At 44.9% G+C, this 21579-nt stretch overlaps 1 protein-coding gene across 3 annotated transcripts; it reads left to right on the forward strand.

The window, feature by feature from the left end:
• Positions 1 to 36: 36 nt before the first annotated feature.
• On the forward strand, positions 37 to 15930 carry ZMAT3 (zinc finger matrin-type 3). 3 transcript variants are annotated; one of them, XM_032119206.1, is made up of 6 exons: positions 37 to 213; positions 5520 to 5845; positions 7323 to 7442; positions 9191 to 9357; positions 9469 to 9569; positions 10567 to 15930. In XM_032119206.1, exons 2-6 carry the CDS (start codon positions 5576 to 5578, stop codon positions 10776 to 10778), a joined length of 870 nt encoding a protein of 289 aa, XP_031975097.1. In that variant the 5' UTR covers positions 37 to 213; positions 5520 to 5575; the 3' UTR covers positions 10779 to 15930. The 3 variants fall into 3 exon arrangements, with proteins under 3 accessions (XP_031975097.1, XP_031975096.1, XP_031975098.1); XM_032119205.1 differs by lacking the exon at positions 37 to 213 and adding an exon at positions 1675 to 1757; XM_032119207.1 differs by lacking the exon at positions 37 to 213 and adding an exon at positions 1838 to 1973.
• The last annotated feature ends 5649 nt before the right edge of the window (positions 15931 to 21579 follow it).

The raw sequence follows: 21579 nt of genomic DNA on the forward strand, positions 1-21579 counted from the left end.
GCGGTGGCGGGGAGCGGGCGCGGGGAGCGGGGTGTGCTGGGGAATCACGGGCTCGTCCTGCCCCGGTTGTTGCCGTGAAGTCATTGACACCCTCGTGCCCGCGGTGGCGCCGCGCTCCGCGCACATCGTAGCGCGTCTGACCCAGTCTTGACCCTTTTCCCAGTTGGATCGCCAGGTTTCTTTACAACCAGCTGCCACTGGGATCAAGTCGCTGTACGTGAGTCCGGTGTTTTGTTGAAAGAGTGGCCCGCCAAGTGAATGCCCGTACAAGTTAGAGGTCGAAGAAAAATAACATTGTAAATACTCACTCCCAAGTGGTGTGGATTTTCAGGGTCTGAAGTGAGAGCGCCGGGCTGGGGTGCCTTGGTGAGAGCCAACAAGATGCAACAAGTGAGGGTGGCATTGAGACGGTGATGGGGAGGAGGGACTGGGGAAACCCGGGTGATTAATTGTTAAGGCGTTTTGGCAAATCACTCTACTGTCAAGGGATATTTATCCTTTCATCAGGAGAGATGGCATAAGCAAGTTTTGGAGCCAGATGTGAACATATTGAGGGCGTTGGTGAATTCTCTTCCTTGGAACACTTCTCCAAGCCCCAGGGTCCAGCATGGGACCATATTCACAGCCGTGGCCAGGCTGAGATGCTGCAGGTGACACTGCAATAGGTGAGAGCACCAGTCTTGCAGGGCGTGGCAGAACGCACCCAGCAAACACAGGGCAGAGCAGTCTCTGTGAGCATTTCTGGTGGTGAGCTGCCCCTTTGCTGCTTCTGCTCCACATCTCCACAGCTCGTGATTCCGACCTGTAGCATCGTTCCCAAAGGGAGCCTACAAGAGAGACAGAGAGGGACTTTTGACAAGGACATGTAGTGATAGGACAGTGGGGAATGGCTTTAAGCTGACAGAGGGCAGGTTTAGATCAGATACTAGGAAGAAATTTTTGACTGTGAGGGTGGTGAGACACTGGCACAGGTTGCCCAGAGAAGCTGTGGCTGCCCCATCCCTGGAATTGTTCAAGGCCAGGTTGGGCCGGGCTTGAAGCAACCTGGGATAGTGGAAGGCGTCCCTGCCCACGGCAGGGGGATTGGAATGAGGTGGTCTTTAAGGTCTCTTCCAACCCAAACTGTTCTATGATTCTATGAATCTGATTGATGTTTGGGTTTTTTTTAAGATCTAACAAAAATTAGTAACAATCAGTGTGTCTAACCAATGGACTGCCAAGTGGGTTGGCTGATGGCTACTGTAAAATCTGGGTGATGGTTTCAGCCTATAGTGACTTCTCAGCACTTTTCCTGTTCTAACAAAAGGGGAGAAAAATCAACAGAAACTCCATACGCTTTGAAACAGGGTGGCCCAACCACGCGGGTGAGGCCTTGATAGCTCGAGGGGAAATCATTACTCATTTTGGCTACGAGCAGCATGAATAAGAAGATGTTTATATATGCAAATCAGGTTCATTGTAACGTCTGCTGTAGAAAAAAAAAAAAGATAATTATATTAAAAAAAAAAAGGAAAAAAAATACTAAATGGCCTTGTGCAGAACCACGGGCTAGGACTGTAGACTATTTGAAGCAACTCCTCAAGGGTGTTTTCCCCGGCGATGCCCAGGAGCGCGTTCGTGCGGGGCTGTTCGGAGCGGCGGCGGCCCCGCCCCGGCCCGGCGGGCGCAGCCCCGTCCCGCCCCCGGCCGCCGTCACTTCCCGCAGCTGAGTGGGAGCCCGAGCCCGGGCCCGGCCCTGCGCTCGCCCCGGGGCCGCGGTAGGTGTGGGGTATGCGGGGATGTGCGTGGGGGTCTGGCAGGGCTGGGGCCGCCGCGGGGTCGGGGCGGTGCTGGGGATCTCGCCCTGGTGCCGCCGCCGCATTCCGAGCCTCTCGGGAGATGCGGATGCCTGTCCCTGCCTCTCCGCTGTGGTCTCTGCCTTCCCGGAATGGTGCGGTGGTGCCGTGAGGTTGCGGTGATTCCCAGGCAGTAAGGTAGCAGGGCTTGCTTTTTTTTCCTTGCTCTCCATCCCCCAGACTGCAAGGCAAGCAGCTTCGCAGGAATGCCTGCGAGGAGTCGGGATTTACACCATGGTTTCTGATACCCCCCGTTGACGTAAGGGATGGTTCTGAGTTGCTAAATGTGTATCCTGTTCAGCGGAGGGTCAGTGCACCTTAAGGTAGAGCTGTGCGTGATGTGTGTTTGTTAGGTGCTGCCTTCAGTCCCTGCAGCGTTACAAAACAACTTGCCTTTCAGGTTGAAGGGTGTAGGCCCAGTCCGTGGCCAAAGGAAACTTTCTGGCACAATTACATTAAGGGATGTCCATGTATTGATAGACAAGTGAACTTGAGAAGAAACGCTTCCTGTCTTGAAGACAGAGCAGTGAAGCTCACAGCTTGTTCATCATTTCTACAGATTTCATCACTGTTGTTAGTTGCTTCAGCTGCATTTAAAAAAACAATTCTGGTGAGAACACGTAGATTTCCTGCTGTGGCTTATGCTCTTCACCAAGGAAAGTCACACTGTGCCTTCGCCATCCCTAGATTTGAGGCCGGACCAGCTCCTCTCCCAGCACTGTGCTGTTGTCAGCTGGGGAGGTTGCTCCCTGTTACCTGGGCAGTACCAGGCTGTGGTACTCGGGGCATGGAGCCTGGGTCTCTCCCTTCAGTGCTGCCCTTGGGATGCCCCAGCTGAAAGGAGGGAGAAGGGCTGTGCGCCTGTCCCGCTTTCATCCACTCAAGGACGACTGGCATGGGATGGAAGTGTATCCTAGGATGTCAGAGGAGGTAGGGCTGAGCTCTGAGAGGTGCTGTCTTGAGGTAGACTGGCTCCTCAGCTCACCCTGGAGAGCTGCAGGTTCTTACCCAACCTTGGGCTGTGCTGTTTGGGGTCCTTGGTGATGGATGTGCCTTGTTCCTTTGCTGTGTCGTAGGGTGAAGATTTTACAGCTTCTCATGTGAAGGGAAAGGAGGAGTTAAAAATGTCCTTTTTCCTTCTCCCGGGGAGGGTAGCTGTAACAACCAGCAGTGGAGGATTAAAGGGACCTGTAAATAAGCTGAATAAGAGTGATTTCTTTTTTCATATAAATAATATCAGTAAGAGAGAAATGAACATAATTTGAGCAATTTCAATGATTAAAGATCACTGTCAGAGGAAGATCAGTATTACATATATTGCATAAGCCAAATCAAGAAGTCCTACTATTGAAATTACCCATGCAGCCTTAATTTTATCTTCAGACAACTGCTTACTTTAAGAAACACTAAATGACCTTACAATTAAAGATTTTCTAAGGATATTACATTATACCTTTTCCCCTGTAGATACAGATCCTGTAAGCACTGCCCTCTTGTATATGACAAATCCCATTTGTGACAGTTGCAAGAAAATGTGATGCAACAAGCACTCATGCAAAATTAAGCAGATGAATCTCAATTGCTGTTTACTGTACATCTCTTTATGTTGCTCTATGAAGTATTTGGCTATAATTTACTCTCATTTTAAGGTAAGAGGCCCATTATACTCGTGTAATAAAACTCTGAAATTAGCTGGCATGCTTACCTGCTTGCATAGTTGATTTAAACTGCCTTGATAGGCCCGTGTTATGATGTATTTAAGCAACATGAATGTGAACTTGTTCCATCTGTAGTCCCACAGAAATTAATTAGACTGTCTGCAGAGTCCTAGTTGAGGAAAATAAAGATAAAAAAGTTGTCTTCTGTTCTGTTTAACCAGGGTCATGTGTGCTGAAAGTAGGAGAGGGATTAGGTAACACTACAGAATTTACACTGCTGATGGATGATTTGCAGCACCATTCCTGTGTGTTCTCTTCCTTCTTTGTGGTGGATTCCAGCTCTGAAATTTTGCAGAGCCTTGGTGTTGGAGGACTATTATAAACATGAAAACTCCTGGTGGCTCTGTTACTGCCTCAAAACATTGTGCCCAAGCCAGTCCATGCTGTTCTTTTTTAAAAATAATTTTTAATTTTTTTCTTACCTGTAGTTACTAGAAATAACTGAGCTGCCTCCAATCTTGTATTAGTGTAAGTTTGGGTTTGAGATAAGCATTTCAGAAATGTTTTTGTCACTTGAATACTTAGTCCTGCTGGCTTTCTTTTTTTTTTTTTTAGTTATATTTTATTTTTCCTAATAGAACATAGATCTCTCTGGGAAGAGTGATCCAAAGGTAATACAGTACCTAAAATTGCAGGCATCAACTGGGATTTTCCAGGTTGAGTGTAGAAGGTATTTGTCTTCAGCTAATTTTAGCAGATAGAAAATCCCGGAAGTTATCACAGATAAATGCTATCTGCTTCTCCAGGTTCCTAAATGCCTTTGAAGTCCCTATTTTCAAAAGCAACTTGGGAACAAAATTCCTTGGTGGCATTTCATTTACTTTTCCCTAATTTTCCACAAGTGTTGTTTTAAAATGCAGATGTGTCTCATTATTTGCTTAAACAAATGAACAAAGCCCAGAGCATAAACATGGTTGCTACCAAAGCAGCCCTAGCTGGGAATGATCTGCAAAGGCCAAGATAATGCTTCTCTTGATCCCAGTGTGGCACTGAACAGGATTTGTTATGATAAGAAGCTAATAAGACATTAACAAAAGTAGCTGTGCCTTAATTCATAATGCGACTACTCTGCATTATTCTAGGGATGTTCATCTGGGCTGTAGATGTGATTTATAAACTTTAATTAAATAAATCTCTCAGAACCTCTTGTTGGAAATGTAAGGCTAGTTCTAATAACATGAATTAACTGAGAAATAATTGAATAAAGGTTAGTATGAGATAAGTTCTCCATTTTGCAGAAGAAGATGTAGCTTTAAATGTTGCATTGGTTGTAGTTAGTAATGGAAATGTGAAAAATAGCTCAAGGTCATTCAAAAAGACCATGGGAGAGAGCCCTTGGGAGCTGACTGTGTACAACAAGGTGTGCTCCAGCTCATTCCCACTCTTTCTCTTTCGTTGACTCACTGCAGGAAAGCTTTTCCTCAGGAAAGTCTTTGTGAGTATTTGAGGGATAGATGTCTTTGTATATTTTGTATCTACCTATATACAATAAATCTCCTCTGAAGTATTTGGATTCTTTTTAAGTGTTCATTGCGGTAATCCACTGTAATATTTGTTTAGGTCTTGGAAAGTGAGCTTGTCCTTGGACAAAGTAGGATGTGGATAGAGGTCGTATCCCCCCACTGACACAGCTTTGTGTGCTGTGCATGTTGTATGTACCCACTTCTCATGGTCATAGAGCAGTGGGGAGTGTGTGCTGTTGTCAGGTGCTGTGGGTGGTTAGGAATCTTCACCTGCAGGAGGGTGCCAGGGCACCCACTTCTTATATAAGTGTCTTGTAATCTGGCCCTGGTTGTCTGGGATGCTGCCGTTCCTGTGGGTGGTAAAGTGTTGCAAACTGACTTTATCCCACATGGCATTTTGAAAAGGCGTGAAGTAGAGGCAGTGGAGTTACAGGAGTTGCCCCTGCATCCTTGATGTTCCTGTTCCTGTTGCTTGTTTCAGCATTTGTGTCTTTCTGGTCTAGATCTGAAGAAGAAGACTCCTCCTTCAGCAGTAGCATGCCCACAGTCTTTGCGGCCAATGATTCTTCTACAGCAAGCAGGACTTCTTCCTCATCCTGAGAAGCCTTCATCCCTTCCTATGTCAGTGGCTACAAGGCCAAGAGCCAGCTCACCACTGTCCCCACCAAAGTCTCTTGGACTGGGGCCTTCCTTTCATCACACACAAGAAGAGGAACTTGCCAAGGTGGTGGAGCAGGACCCTATGCTGGAGGAACTATGTAAGCCCCTGTGCTGTAAGCTTTGCAATGTCACTCTGAATTCGGCCCAGCAAGCCCAGGCTCATTACCAGGTAAGGAGAGCAGCAGGAGGCTCAGCTTTTGGGGCTGCTGCATCTGCAGCTTGTGGAGACATTCCCGTGCCAGCATGAGCACTGCCAGCAGCGTTGCTGTGGTAGCACAGAGGGAAGTGTGGGCTAATGCAGAAGGACTAACTCAGCTTCTCGAGGGGGTTTTGGGTGCTGCACACCAGCAGTAGCATTCGAGTTGCTCATCTGGAGCTACCTCTGCACCACCTCATGGACTGGAACTGCTCTGTAGACATGTCTTCACCCTGCTTGGATTTTCTGGTTGTCCAGAGATGCTGCAGTACTTTCATTTAAGATGTTATTACTGGAGCTTTTTGCAAAAACTCTGTCCAAAGGGACAGAGAAGTGGTGCCATGGGTGAAAAAGCAGACACTTGTGATTTTTTTCCTTTGTTTTATACAACCTGTATTTCACATCTACACTAGTTCAGGAAAACTGACCTGATTCCAGACATGATTTTGTGAGGCCTTGATAGATGTTTTCTGCTGGATGCAGCTGTGCGATTAGGACAGGGGCTGCTGCCATGTGTTTATCAGGGTCTCCTTTCTGACACTATGCACACCACTGATCTGGTGGGGCCTTTTATGCAAACTCTCTCATCAGCTGGGTTTGCTCAGATCAAGTTAATTTTGTTTGAGCTGATCTTGTTGACTTGTCTGAAATTGCGTAGGGACTCTCTGCATGTGCTTCTTGCTGAGAGACAGAACACGTCAGTCTTGCATTACCCCATTTTCCTACACCCTCTCTGCCTAGTGCTTGAGTATTGGAGATAGTGACTTTCTCCACCAGTGAATGCAAAAGGGTGGATGTCCATATCCTCAGGACACCAGACCCAGATTTCAGAATTGCTGTTGGCCCTGAAAAAGTGGTATCCTGCTAGTGAAGGGGTAGGTTGAATTGGTGTTACATTTTTAACATGTTAGTGCTGCAGAATTTCTGCCATGAGGGGACAGAAAGTGAATTTGTACATAACTTGCATCCACAATGCATATACATATTGCTCTATGAGGTTTTCAGAACACCAGAAAGAATTGTGGTATATGTTTTTTAAGAGAAAATAAAATATGAAGTGGGTTTTTATGTTCAATCACATGTTTTAACTTAAGCTTGCAGTCTCATTAAATCTGTGTGTGTGTGCTCAGGCTTATCAAGAAACTGCAAAGCAGTTGATAAGCTTAAAATACAAAATACTGGTTTTAAGTGAAATGGCCAACAGATTGAGAAACTAACTGTAACCTTATTGAGAAAATCAGCTGAAGATTAGGCCCAAGTAATGAGCATTTGGGAGAAAGGGAGGAATGCCTGCATCTCTTAAATTCAGAGGTGTTATTTTCTGAGTGACAGCTCCTTTACCTGAGCTGCCACCTTCATGGGCATTTTCACATTTCAGTCTCTGGATCCTTTGTCTTTCAGAGTAAGATCCTGTTATTAGGGCAGTGATTAATCTGGGTTATTTTTGCAGGGTAAAAACCACAGTAAGAAACTGCGGAATTACTATGCTGCCAACAGCTGTCCGGCACCTGCCAGGATGAGTAATTCTGTTGAGCCTGCCCCACCTCAGGTTGTCTCCCTTCCAACTCAGGTAAGGCATGGGAAGGGGACTGAGATCATGCTTTCTTGTCACCTAACCCCCAGTAAGAATAACCAGATCTCAGGCTTTGAGGATTACCACAGGAGTTGGGAAAGAATTTTCCTTGTGATGGCACAGGACGGTGGAAATGGCCTGTTGTGAGCTGTTTGCTTTCCTTTGAAGATGCAGATATTGATCTGCCCTTGCAGCACAATATTGGACTTCAAATGTTCTATTTCTGCCTGGCAAATACTTTGATTCCTAGGTAAGTCCGATGTGCTGCTGATTATATCTGTTTAAGGGCAGGTATAAAACAACATTGCTGAAACTGGATTTGGATGTGAGGGTGTGGCATCCGCTCTGCACACTCATCCCTCTGTTGTGTGAGGGAAGCCTACATGGAAAAAGTGCTTTGGTGCTCCTACACCCATTGCCCAGGGCTGTTAGCTAATTCCTCTTTTGTTGCTTCTTTTGAAGTGCTCATTCCTGTGTGCAGAGTGAATGGATTGTTCCCTCAGTGATCCAGATTAATTCTGTTTTGGGCATGTTAGAGGCAAAAGAGATGGTTTTTGCTTTCTCCTTCCAGAATTCATCCCTTGGGTTTGTCATGGGATGTGACAGCTAACCTGGCTTTTGCCTGTGACTGTTCAGGGAAGCACAGCTGGGCCACGGGGATTGAAGCTGTGCCTGTCAGTTCCCACAACATAAGCCTGTGTTGTCTGTAGGGAAGCAGAGAGAATTTGCAGAGTGGCAAATGTTTCCAGGGGCTGCCGGAGCCGCCAGAGGGAGACTCGGCCCTGTGTGAACTGGCTTTGCAGCTCAGGGATGTGAACTGGGATGGGGTGGGGTCCAGCCCGGGGCACTGGGACGTGGCTGCTGTACCTGCTGGGGTATCTGATGGTGTGGTTTTTAATGGAGAAACGGCCCACGGCAATAAAAATACCACTCTGGGGCCATGTGAGGGTTCATGTTGTAAGCTAGAAGTCAGAATTGTGTACGAGTGTCTCTTAAGTCTGAGCAGTATCAAAGGAGATGTGAAAGGAAGTCGGCTTGTCAAGTGCTGCAGTGACATGGCTGCATGAATCACTGGTGCTGCACTGTTTACAAAACACTGTTCCCTGGATGTTGAGGAGGCATGATTCCTGCCTGGGTCACTGTATGTGGTCTGATTCCACAGACAAGGTGTCCTTCATATAGCAGGAGCTACTCATGTGAGAGTGGCTCCTTCCTTTGAAGTCTGCATCCGGGTGTCCTCCTACCTGAAGGTTAAGGATCAGAGATTTGGCAGCTTCACTGCTAGTTTTTTTTTTCTTCTTGCTGTGGTCAGGGAGCTGTGTAAAGACAGGGTACTGTGGAGAGATTAGGTGGACTGTAAATAGGAGAGAGAAGCACCTCTACCTTTCAGTGGGTCTTCATCAGTGTGAAAGTCACTCTTCATCAGCTCCCAGCAGTCAGGAGGAGTAAATCATTGCTGTGATGTAAACAAGCCTCTGTGGCTATTGCAGAGCTGTTTGTTCAGATTGCTTTTCTCTCCACCTCAGACCAGGAACTTGCAGGCTCTCCTGGAGGCTGAGGCAGGAAAAATGAAGTTCTTGTAGGAACAGTTTGGGGAGAACTTGAGAGTGTCCTAATCCATGCACTTTAATTCCAGCTCTCCTGCTGTCTGATGAGGATGACACTGGTCTCAGTCCCTGTGACTGAAATACTTCAGCGATATAACCTTCCTGTGTTTCACATGCTGTCTCTCCCTTTGCTGCTAGATGGGATCCAGTAAACCAGGTGGCCGAGTGATCTTGGCTACAGAGAATGATTACTGCAAGCTTTGTGATGCCTCATTTAGTTCTCCGGCTGTGGCACAGGCTCACTACCAAGGGAAAAATCACGCCAAGCGGCTGCGTCTTGCAGAGGCACAGAATAACTCATTCTCGTAGGTATTGTTCAACCTCATGCTCAGGCTGAAAGTGTGTGGCAGTGTCTCTGGCAGTCCTTTTGTCAGAAAACTCTGAATTGCAGCTGTTCATATTTGTTTAATCTTCAGGGATGCGTCAGAACTGGGCAAACGAAGGGCAAGGAAAGAAGGGAATGAATATAAGATGATGCAGAACAGAAGAAACACGTATACGGTTCAGAACAACACAGGTAACTTGGAGCTTGCATCTATTCTGTAGTTGGAATAGTAATTAATAATAAACAGACTTGTTTTTCTTCTGTTTCTGAGGTCTATTTTATCAGAGTCAGATTGTGAAAGGACCTGGTCCAAGCTCTGCTGATCCTTCATGTCTGCATGGTTTTTTTCTCAGCTGCTAAAGTTGCTTTGTTTTGTCAGCCTGCTTGTTAGTTCTTTTTCTCAGTTTGTAACTTAATTTACCATCTGCCTGTCTCTAAGGCTGCCCTAAGTGGTGACAATTTTCCTGCTTTATTTTCTTGGCAGGTGGCCAGGTGCTTTGACTCCTACTGTGGCACATCAACCTGTACTTGCATTCTCATGACCAGAATGAGAGAGCATGTTAGCCTCCCTCTAAGACCATCTGTTCCTAGCATAGAGTCCTTCCTCAGGTGTTAGACACTAACTTTGCCTCTTTACTATGATTTAAAGAGTGTATTGCAGTCTACAGCCAGGCATCTATTTCTCTTTTTCATTTTAAGTTGTTTTACAAGCACACATTAGCTGAAACCCTGATTCCTGGTGAAGCTTGGTTTAATCATGTCATTCTGATCACTGTCATGTGGAAAAGATAAATCTTCTGAACTTCTATTATATATCATCTTGTGAGTTTTAAACTGAGGCAGCTTATTCTAATCAAAAGACCGTTCTAATTCTGGAATTAGATTGTTAAGAAAAAAAAAAGAATTGATTCATTACTTAAATGATTAAACTCTGGATTTTCAATAAGACTGGGTCACTAAGCCCACTCTACTACTTTTTAAAATTCCAAGTGCTGCCCTGTGTGCTGCACCTCTGTAAATCTGGAAATCAGCAGAGCAGTTGTGGGGAGAATAAGGGTTGACTATAAGCAGATAAAGAAGCAAATCTTTGTCTGCTTTTCAGTCGTTCATTGGACTTAGGCATTGTCACTGAGCCGCCTGAAGCTTTGATTTCTTCCAGATAAACCAGGCTTTTGTGTTGACTCCCCAGGTCCCTACTTCAACCCCCGCTCACGCCAGAGGATCCCCCGTGACCTGGCCATGTGTGTGACGCCCAGCGGCCAGTTCTACTGCTCCATGTGCAACGCAGGCGCCAGCGAGGAGATGGAGTTCAGGCAGCACCTGGAGAGCAAACAGCACAAGAGCAAAGTGTCCGAGCAGCGGTACAGGAGCGAGATGGAGAACCTGGGCTATGTCCAATGACGCGCCACCCTCGGTAGTAGTTTGCAACTAGAGCAGCTTGTCTCTCGCCTGCTGTTTGCCACATGCCCTGCTTTGTGCTCCATTGGGTAGGAGTATGCTCTCGAGCTGTACATGTAACACCTGCAAACTTACTGGTATGGTTAGATTTTTTTTCTGTCATAGTCGGCAGGATGACGCTGTGCAGGACATGAAGTGTTTTTGGTGTTTGTTTGCTAATTATCTAAGGCTCTTCATTGTGTTGAGTGGCGGGGAGGAACTGTGTCTTCTCTCCAGCCTTCTGCATGAATATGCAAAGCCCAAGAAGTGCTGGGAACTTCTGTGGTTCTACCACATGGGTGGACCATGTGCAAAGCCCACTCCCCTCTTAGCACACCACAGAGCAGTGCTCCAGAATGCCTCCCTACCGCAGACTGAATCTCTGGGCAGCTTGTAAAAGAGGGGCAGGAGTAGGGCCTGTGAATGTGTGAATTAGGTGGTGTACTTGTCCACACTTTGCTGCTTCTGGCCCCCATTACAGTCCAGAGTAGGTTCTTCCCACATCCGTGTAGAAAGGCTGTGCATACCCCTCCTCCTTGGAGGGTCTTGCCTCTTACTGCTTCCTCTGCAGTGCAGATTCCATTCTGAACATCTGACATGGATTTCAGCTGATTAGCCCCATTCAGAAATACTGTTCTGCTCTTGATATTGTTGCCTGGACACCTTAATATACCATGGGTGTAGCTCATCTCCCTGAAGAGAGTCTCTGGGGATCTCAGTGGCTTAATGAAATGAACTGGAAAGCAAACCTGCTCAGGTGAGATGTGCTGTGCTCTGATTATGCCTTAGACTGAGTCAGGTTGAGAATAGATGGAAGGAGCTGTCAGCTGTAATTTCCTTGCATATTGATGTGGAAGAGAGCAAGCGTTGGTCTCTGGGCTGCAGCCCTTGCTTGGAAGAACAGGTCTGCCTGGACTGTGGTAGCAGATATTGGTGTGTCCCACTGCCATGCCATTCCCTGGGCAAAGCCTAATGGGTGTTTATAGAGCAAAGATGAAATGCTCCTTTGAACTAGAGCTACCAATATTGGATGACTTTTCCCTTCTCTTTCTTTTTCCATCTCAGGATGGGTTTTAATTCCATTCCTTGATGTGAACTTGACTGTTCTAGGGACCATCAAAAAATCCAAAGTTATGTAGGATTTAAATGTTAGGGGTGATGGTTGTTCGAGTAACAGCTTTTTGACCACATGGAAGTATTCAAGAAACTTGTTAAGCAACTTTTTAATTGTAGACAAACTCAAAAGGTGTGTGTGTTTGTTCTGATATTTCTTAGCAAAAGTAGGAAGGGGATAAAGAGCAGAAGTAGGGCTGACATTTGTTCTTCTGCTTGTTTGGGTAGATGTGAGGAGCTGTGATTGGAGTCCAGTTTACAGTGTCATTGAAACATGGTCTCCAGTGGCAAGTGCAGCCCTTAGGTGGCTTTTGTTGGACCTGATCCCCTACTGCTGCTGGAGCTGTGCACTGGTGTAGCTTCACTGTCTTCAGTGGCAGGTGTAGAGAGAGGGTCAAGGAAGCACCATGGCTCATCTCTCACCCCTCTTCAGGCAGCTGGAATTAGATGCAGCTCCATTAGTTTTAGTAGGATTTGACCAGGGATAAATTGTACCTAGTGCATGGTGTTGAAGGTAGCTCCCCCACCTCCTTTTATTGCCATTCTGATCCTGCCTCTTGCATTCCAGAAGGACTTTCTGCTTGCCTTAAAAAATGAAGACTGAGTAAACTAACAAAAAAAAAGAATCCAGATAGTCTTTATTCATCTTTCTAGTCCTCCTTCAAAAGGTTTGTTGCACTTGGCTGCTCCTCAGAAACTGGGTATTATTTTCTTCAGCTACCTGAGTGAGCATCAGGGAGTCATACAACCTGAATGCAGCCTTCCTAAATCTGGGCAAGGTGAGCGCTTACAAAGTAGTTGAAAACTCCCTAGATCATTCCATGCTGATCCTTGCCCTGCAGATAGAGGCAGAGCAATGGGTGTCCTCATGAATGGGATTCCCTCCCCTCCTTTGTGCAAAACTCAGTTAAATGGGGTTTGTGCCCTGGGGCACGTGAGAAGGTAGAACAGGTGCTCATGTTGTAGAGCACTCACTGAATGCTTCTGACAGCTTCCTAAGTCTGTTTCTTCTGTGCTTTCCTGCCCCTGCCTCACCCTCTGTGTAGCCTTGAAGAACATTTACCTTTCCAAAATCTCTCATCAGCCTTTCCCCCTCATTGTTTGCATTGACAGAAGGGCTCTGGTTTTCTCTTTGTGTCCTGTCCTTTGGTTTGCCAGTCTGACACCACTGTCCAGAGGGACAGAGGCAGTTAGATGAGCCTTACCACAGCGTGCTTCAGCACAGTGATCCCTGCATTATGGTTAAGCATCCCTCTGGCTGTAAATTAAAGCGTGGTATTTCCCACAGGCTGCAATTAGCAGCAGAAAAGCAACCCTTTGTGAAATATGAGCTGGAGGAGCTGTAGGTACTGGTGCTGTCTGGCTTATTGCTAGGGATGAGGAGGCGTTTTTGCTTGTTTTCATGTGTCCCAAAAATCAGCTGTTCACCACTTAGCTTTGGTTGCTGCTCCTGCTTCCAGCCCAGCCATCTACTCCTCATTTGGCGTTTCCAGTGGCTGCTGGAGGTGTCAAACCCTGGTTTGCTCCAGCTGCGTAGATGTGCGACAGCACAGCCGTGTGCTGGTGCTTTTGAAAGGGTGTGTGAGGGATGTGCAGGGGGCTGTTCTTGCAGACTCCTCTCTGCTTGGGGCTGAGTCTGGTTTGGAGTGGTGGCTTCAGTCTGCCCTGAACAGAGAGGCCTGAATCTGCTTTGTTCTGTTCAAGGGAGTACAAGTGAATGTGGTCATGCTGGTGATTTCAGAGTGGTGGCTTGTAGAGCAGGTGTACAGTAGACAGTGGGACTCAGGTGACGAGATAGGACAGGTTTCCTCCATGGGAGGAAGGATGTCTTGCTGGAAGAAGCAGCTGAGACTCACTTTGCCCCAGTGCTCTGTTGTGGCCCTTTCTACAAGCGACCAAGGCTTTCCTCTCCCTCTTCAGCATTGCTTAATGGCTTGTGATCCTTCCACTTCCCCTTCAGCACAGGAAGTTGCTGACTGCAAAGAGAAAACACCCAACCTCCCCATTATCCTTAGGGTTCAGGACAATCCAAACTCATACTTGTCAGCATTAGATACTGAGTGGATCCTGATTTTATTTCTTTTTGTGAAAGGTGTTCTCCAAATCACTGTTCAAAAAATACTGAAAACACATCCTGGGCAAACCCTTTTGACATAGGTGGGCTGGGGAGAACACTGTACAGCTGAAGTGCCAGTTTCCAGACCCAATTAATCTTTTTCTCATGTTAAACCAAGTACCAAACCCAAGAAACAGGACTTCTGTGAAGCTGTCACATTGGCCAGTAGGTTAATGACCTTTGCTGCTAGAAACAAAATGTAAATCAATATGTTCATATTTATTTTACTGTGCTGACCACTAATTGATTTGTTAATATTTAAGGCATTATGCTGTAGGTTGTTTTTGTTTAAGTGGAAAAATTCTACATCGCACTTTGCTTTTGGATCAGAACAGTTATTTATTATATTTGTGAAAATGTTTTCCTCCCACATAGCTGTTGTTTTCTTTCCCTTGATGCAAAACACCCAACCACAAAACCTGAAAACCCCCCAACCAAATCCAACCCAAACACTCTTTATTTCTTTTCATGCTAAACAAAATGGGGATTTCCTTGCAACTTGTTATTAAATTTCCACTTCCAATTTCTTTTTCCTCCAATGACTCCTTTGCTAACTCGGGATGTTATTTTTAGACACAAAGTTCATGCTTCATTTAAACATTTCTTTTAAGGCAAGGAAGTAAACCATGTGGCATCCATGAATTTGTGAGGAGTATGAAAGTGATACTATTTTGTTTGTATTAAGAATTAGCTGTTGTTTTGCATTCTGCACTAATGAGTAAATCTGTTATAATCTTGCCTAACATTGGTCTATTTTTGACTTTTTCTTTCTTCATGCACACTGAAAGGAACTCCGAAAACTTCTGTGGAGTTGCTTAGGATGGTCATCAGTGTAACAAAACGCAGATTTTTTTTCTGTAAAGCTGCTTACTTCCTTTCCTAGATGCCCATTATAGGGCATTAGAAGGGAAAGCTATTGCCATAAGCATGGATTCATATTTTAGCTTACTAATGCATGGTGTCCTTTTGCTGCATTACTTAAGTGATGCTCTCACTGTAACCAATGGGAATCTTGCCAGGGTCAGGAGTAAATGAAATACCCAAGGCAAAGGTACTGTGTTGTCTGGGGCCAGGCAAGGTACATTGCTAAAGTTTGTTTTTTACTCCTCCATCTGGATTACAACACTCTTACAGTTTTGCTTTTTGAGGGCCGTGTGTCTGGTTCTGTAAGGATTTGCTCTTGCTCCAGCTAAAATAGTTTGAAGTACGTTGAATTGAGTTGAGTTAGGAGCAAGCCTTGAAAACCTTTAGGAATTTCTCACTGCTGATGTTTTATATGGGGTTTTGGTTTTGTGATTTTTTTTTTTTTTTTAAATTTTACAACCACATATACAAGGATGCTCTGGATGAGATGGAGATCTGTTGCTGATTATGGAAAAACAAATGCCATGGTTGCCAAAGGATAAAAGAAAATGTAGAAGTATGGACCTGGTTTCTTTGAAGTTAATGGCTAAGCTTCTTTTATTTTGATCTGGGCTTTGCCACCTGCATAAAGTTGGAAGGGAAAATAAAATCCACTTTGAAATAAATAGTAGTTCTGGGAATCTATCCTTTAAAAAATGTATCACAGCTAAAATTGTGTTGTCTTACCTGAAATATCTGCAGATAAAGACAGAATTGAGTTTTTGAAAATAAAATCAGTTTTTCAGTCCGTGTTTTGTAGGGGAAAAATTACTTGATTTAATTTCCTTCTGCATCTGTCCAGCAACATCATTTGCAAGTGCTTTGAACATGTTTCATCTAGAGCCTTCTTGTCAGGTTGTTTTGTACATTTTTCCTTATTTCCTTTATATTGTACTGACCCCTGTGAGGGAATACTTGATGAAAATGAATTTTTTTTTTTTCCTTCTTCATGATATAATAAACCATCTTGCTCTTACCATTGTACAGCCCTAGTGTTTGGTATTGCTACTGCTCATGGCTGGACTGGGCATGACTGAGTTGATTTTAGCCCAGCACTGATCACGACTACATGAACATGTTTTCACACACCGATAAAGGAGTATAACTCAGACTTTGTTACTCTGGAGGAGGGTCAGTGTACTTCCAGCTATTACTGAAAGCCAGCTGAGAGCTGTCTTGGCTTTAGGAGGGGTTGGGAGTGCTCAGTGTCTGGCAGGACAGGAGCCAGGAGGGACACAAAAGGCTCAGTTTCTGTCTGTGCTTTCCCCTTGAGTGGACATCACAAGCTCTGCAACAGCCCCAGGCTGAACCACAGGCTGACTTTCAACTCTGACTGTGAAAAGGTGGGACAAGCTGAGCCAGGTCCTTACATTTACACTTTTTTTTTAACCAGAGTGCTGTTTCCCCCTTTTGTTACTTGAGGGCTCCAGAAGAGCATATGCTAAAGCAGCGTAAGTGACTTTCCAAGCAGAAAGGACATTCTGAGTGTGGCCTTGGAAGCAGAGAAAATCTGGGTTTTTTGAGTTCAGCTCAGGTAAGAGCAAAGCACAGCCCTTCTGTGGTGCTGCAGCCATGCTGTTGGTGCAGTGAGCTGTTGATCTCAAGGGCAGTGTCCTGGGGACACACCAAAGACATTTGGGGCTGTGACTGTTGTTGGGGCACAGCTCTGGGTGTAAAAGCAGCTGTGAACATAGATGTGTCCCTGCAATCCCCTGTCCTCTCTTATCAAGGCATTGGACCCTTACAGAGAACACTGACACTGGTGGAATTATCCTGATTTACCATTTGGGATAAGAGCTGCCTCAGTGCTTAGGTGACTTCTTCTGTGCTAACAATGAGATGCTGGAGGCTTTATGTGTTCTCACTTAGAGTAAATAGAGTCATAAAAACTTGTAAGTGCAGTTTAATGTTAAATCTCACCTCAGCCCTTCACTGTTTATGTTCATCCAGGCTGTGTTATGTTTGGTCATCCTGGAAACCAAACCCCTACAAAGCAGCTTGTCCCCATTGTCAGGTGTTAAATTGCTGCCTTTTTAATACTTACATGTAGTAATTGTATTTTCTACCAATTCTATAGCAATTTGGTACAGTCAAAAACCATAGTGACATGCAGATACCTGGGCAACCTAATTGAGAGTCACAGGCATTTGCTGAATTACTCAGTAAATAAAGTACGATAAAAAAGAGATGAAAATCAAAGACTAAATGTATAATTTGAAAGCATAAATAGCCTTCCATCTGCTTCTTCAATTACCCTGGTGTCTAAGGATTTCACATAAGTGGCCTGCAACATTTTACAACTGAGGAAGTAAAATTTGGGGGGAAAAAAAGTGAATTGTCTAAAAACTCTATGGCTAAAAAGGAAGATTGAACTCAAGGGTTTTAAATACCAAGCTGCTGTCCCTGCCTCATCTCCATCCAGCCTCCCTGATCCCAGAATGATGAAAATGACTGGATTTTAAAACCAATTTGATTAATAATAGTTGGATTTTCTTTGTTCACGTAGTGGCTTTATAAAGCATTAGGACTTCAGCATGTGGTTTAAAAATAATGAATCCTGGCAGAGAGATTTTCCAATATTGCTTCTGCCATTAAACATTACTGGAGATGTGGAAAAACAACAGCTTTTAGGAGGATTTTAAAGGATGCAGGTTTGCAAAGCACAGGTTTGGAGGCTCTTCTGTATTTATTTACATCCCCTTCTCCTAAATTCTCTTTATTCCTACTTGTAGTTCTCCTAAAGCCTTTGGATTGAAGGCTGCTTCTCTGTTTTGGAATAGTAATGAGCTGCTGTTATAGATAGTATCAAGGATTCATTGGCCTATCCTTCTTGGAATGACGTGCTCTCGACTGCCTTTATTCCACTGGGCTTCCTTCACCTCTCTACCTGTGTGAAACTGGAGCAGAGCTGTGTAAAGTCACTGGAATCACATGAGGGTAAAGATAGGAAGATTATCCACAGTGTATTATCTGAGACTAGGGAACGTGGCAGGTGTTTGCAGTACAGTATAAAGATGTTAAAAAAGTTTTAATCTAAGGTTTGTTTTGCAGTATCAAGGTACAAAGACACTGTGAGTGAAAGAACAGGGTTCTAAAACAGTAGGGTTCTAAAAAGAAGTGAACACAGTTGCATGATAAATAAAATAGTCTGCATGTGGTGTTTCTGTGAATTTTGTGCAAGAATTACCTGAAGAAGCCAGACTATGTGCTTAACTAAATGCAACATGACCAATACCGTGAAAAACACAAAAAACATAGGTATGAAAAAAAAGGAAAGTCAAATGGCCAAATCCCTGTGCACCGGTGACACATAAATTAACACCTGATATTTTGGGGAGCCTGGAAAGAATAGTTCAGAATTAAGGAACTTGTAAAAACAACATAGTGATGCCAAAAATCTCTGATTGCAGCTGACTGGAGAGTTTGGGGGCTGAGATGTCATTTATGACAATAGCTCCTTTTGCTCTGTGTGAACCTGTGTAGGTGGGGATTATTTCAGCAAAGGTGGCAGCTCCTGTGCAAGGCAGGGCCATGGTCTCAGTAGCCTCCAGGGCCAAGTTCTGCCTTGTATGTATGTATGTATGTGCTTGCACATCCCTTTAAGGACTCTTCCTCCTTGTATTGGCCATTAATTATTAAAGATCATTTTCCAGTAGCTCCTTACTGCAGCTTCCTCTAACACTTCGCAGCATCTCAACAGCAGCTTAATTAGGAAATGCTCAAACCACCCAATACATGAGGTCTTGGACAAGTAGGTTCTGTTTGTAAAAGCTGGAGCATGTTTGGATTAGCAGCTCTGAACTCGGAGGAACGGTGCCGTTCATCCCCAGGATATTGCATTTATTTGTGTCAGGTGGGGTTATGGGCTGCCATGCATTCTGCTGGTCTGTAGTGGGCATCAAGGTACCCAGGCACGAGGGCTGAATGCTTCTCATGCCTCCTATTGTGGCTTCTCTTAGTGACTGTGTCTTTGAGGGTCTGTTTTTGACTGGTCTGTCTTTGATTTACCTGTCACAGTCACAGAAGTGCAGTTAACAGGACACCTCCTCGATTTAACGTTTACTTGCATGAAGCACAGATTTTTATTATGCAAACCCCAATTTCTGGTGGATATTACTGAAAAGTATGAAGAAAAGTGTTAACAGAAGAAGAGTATAAATAAAAGTGAGATTTTCAAGGTTGTGGTGATCCTAGGCACACAAAAGTGAGAAGGTAGGAACGGGAGGTGACAGTGGGTGGTTCCAATCTGTTTTTTGCCAATCCCACAGTCCCAAGTGCCTTACTTGGAATTATACCCTTGAAATAGTCTGATAAAATCCAAGCTGCACTGCTGACCATTTGAATTAGCATTTCCTCGAGGCTGATCTGCAGCTGCAGACAAGAGGCAGGTGCAGGAGGCTTGGGATCATTCTGCAGAGCCAAGTAGGCTGCTCCTTCCCCTGCCCTCTCTTGCCACTAAGGCCAAAGGCAGCAGGCTGAGTAAAGCCCTTGTCGTTGGGGTGGGCTGTTGTTAGCCTGGTGTCAGCGCAGAAGACATGACAACCATTATTAAAACATAAGATGTAGCCACATACCTGGGCCCTTGAAGCATCAAAGGCTGCGTGTGAGCAGAACACGAAGAGATGCACTGGAGGTCAGGGTGGGTGCAGGGAGAAGCATCTCTCCTCCTAACAGGTTTCTTGACAGTCAGGTACATCAGCCTGGAGTCTTTTCATGCATTGCCCAGTGTCTAACACATGGGACAGGTTTCTGCAGGCACCTTGTTAAGCTAGGTTAGCATTGATCTTCACACAGCTCCTCAGAGCTGCTGAGAAACGCAAAGGTGGGGCAGAGCACAGCTGTATGTATAGACATACTGGGGATATATTTGGGCATAATAAGCTTTCAAGGGAGTTCTTCTTAATTTGGGTACAGACTGTATATGCTAATTATATGGCAGCAGTCTTGGCAATTAGCATACATGCTTTCAACTTGTATTTCTGATTGCTGCAACAAAGCCAGCGCTGCCTTCTCCGCTCACTGACTTCAAAGGCTTTGTCTTGATTTAAGAAATGCTGTCCTAAAGCTGTTAGGAGAAAATGAAGCTGTGGTACTGCCACTGTTAGGCTGCCCACTTAACGAACTGTGTGGTAAATGGATGAGCAGTCAAGCTCCCTGCAATGGTTCATGAGAGCTTTGAGGCTGGAAAATGCCAGCCAGTATTTATTGTCATTGGCATACAACATAATATTCCCACAGTGAATACAGCACAGGTCTTCCAAATCAGCGCAGGAGTCCCTAAAATATCAGGACCCAAAGGTACACCTTGGGTCTAGATCACAGGCTGTCATATTTAAAAGAGAATATTATGTACACATCCCAGAAGGAAAGTAATAATCAGTGGAAGAAACAAGAATAGAAACAAAAAGAAAATCTGAAGTTCCCCTGGGTGATCCTGCCAACCCTGGGACACAAGACCAGTGTAGGTAATGAGCAATATTTAAAAACATTTGGCACCTTAATCTGCTTGGGTGTTTTCATCAACCCCAGTGGATGTTTTAAATTGCTGTAGCATTTTTGTATATCTGGTTGCAAGTTGTCTTTGAAAACAAGACTTAAACCCCCAAGTGAGTTAGTCTTTCACAGAATTTAATCCTACAAGGACGGTCATCAGCATGTGGCTGTGCAATTGCAGTGGGTGCAGTTGTAGCCTTTGAGCCTGGCTAGAACTCTCCAGGGCAATTCCCTGCAGAGAGCTGGAGTTGCCTGAACTGCCTACACCAAAATTAAGGAGTACAGTTCCCTGCTGCTGCCAGGGTACATTACTGGTTCCAGTCTCAAGCTACATGTTCCATACAGAAACCCATCATCTCAATGCTGCAGTGCCACAGTCAGACTGAAAATATTTGGGTGTCTTTCTGGAGACTGGTTGAGGTCACCCTGTGCTCAGCAGGTGCCACTGAAGTTGATCTAGATTTCCTCCAGAAGGAAGTGAAGCTGTGTCACATCATGCAGGAGCATCACTTAATGCTTGGCATTTGGGATAAAACTTAATGTTCCACAATTATAGTGTTGCATGGCTGGCAGCAATTTTGCCAGACAAATATCACATGTCCTTCCCAGAAGGATTCAATCTTTAATATTGTTTCGATGCTGGAGGCTTTTCCAATTTCTGTTTATTAGAAACGACTTATCTATGTTGGAAGTGCTGCATTTAACCCAATACAGCTGGTTCCACCTACAGCATTGTGAAAAAATCCTGTCTGCAGCATTTTGCTTCCACAGACTTGGTGTATGACCAAAGCAAATTGTCACCTTGCAGAAATTAAACCGTTGAAGGGCTAAATGAGTGTTAGCTCTTCATCTGCTTTGTGTTCTTTGAGGCTCTTTCCACAGAGTTTAACTTTTACATCCTCAAAGCATGGAAGTGTATTGCTGACAGGGAAATGTGGAAAGTTAAGTGGTGTGGATGGAGAACCCATGGAAGGAAAAACGAAACAGGGACTCTGAGATGCCAGGGCTGTGCCAGCCCAGAGCCAAGCTGGGGAGGAGTGCAGCCACCTGGCTTCTCTCCCCTTTTTTGTATCTTTCTGTTGTTACCTTTCTAAACCTAAATCACCAACTGCACTGGGGGTTCTTGCTATGAAGTTAAAC

Source organism: Corvus moneduloides, chromosome 10 (genome assembly GCF_009650955.1).
Source record: "Corvus moneduloides isolate bCorMon1 chromosome 10, bCorMon1.pri, whole genome shotgun sequence".
In the NCBI taxonomy this organism is placed as follows: domain Eukaryota; kingdom Metazoa; phylum Chordata; class Aves; order Passeriformes; family Corvidae; genus Corvus; species Corvus moneduloides.

Excerpts from the sequence above, each read along its gene's own strand:
- ZMAT3 (XM_032119206.1), top strand. The coding sequence starts at position 5,576 with ATGATTCTTCTACAGCAAGCAGGACTTCTTCCTCATCCTGAGAAGCCT. Across the intron at positions 5,846-7,322 it reads AAGCCCAGGCTCATTACCAG|GGTAAAAACCACAGTAAGAA; the intron begins GTAAGGAGAGCA and ends TTATTTTTGCAG. Across the intron at positions 7,443-9,190 it reads TTGTCTCCCTTCCAACTCAG|ATGGGATCCAGTAAACCAGG; the intron begins GTAAGGCATGGG and ends CTTTGCTGCTAG.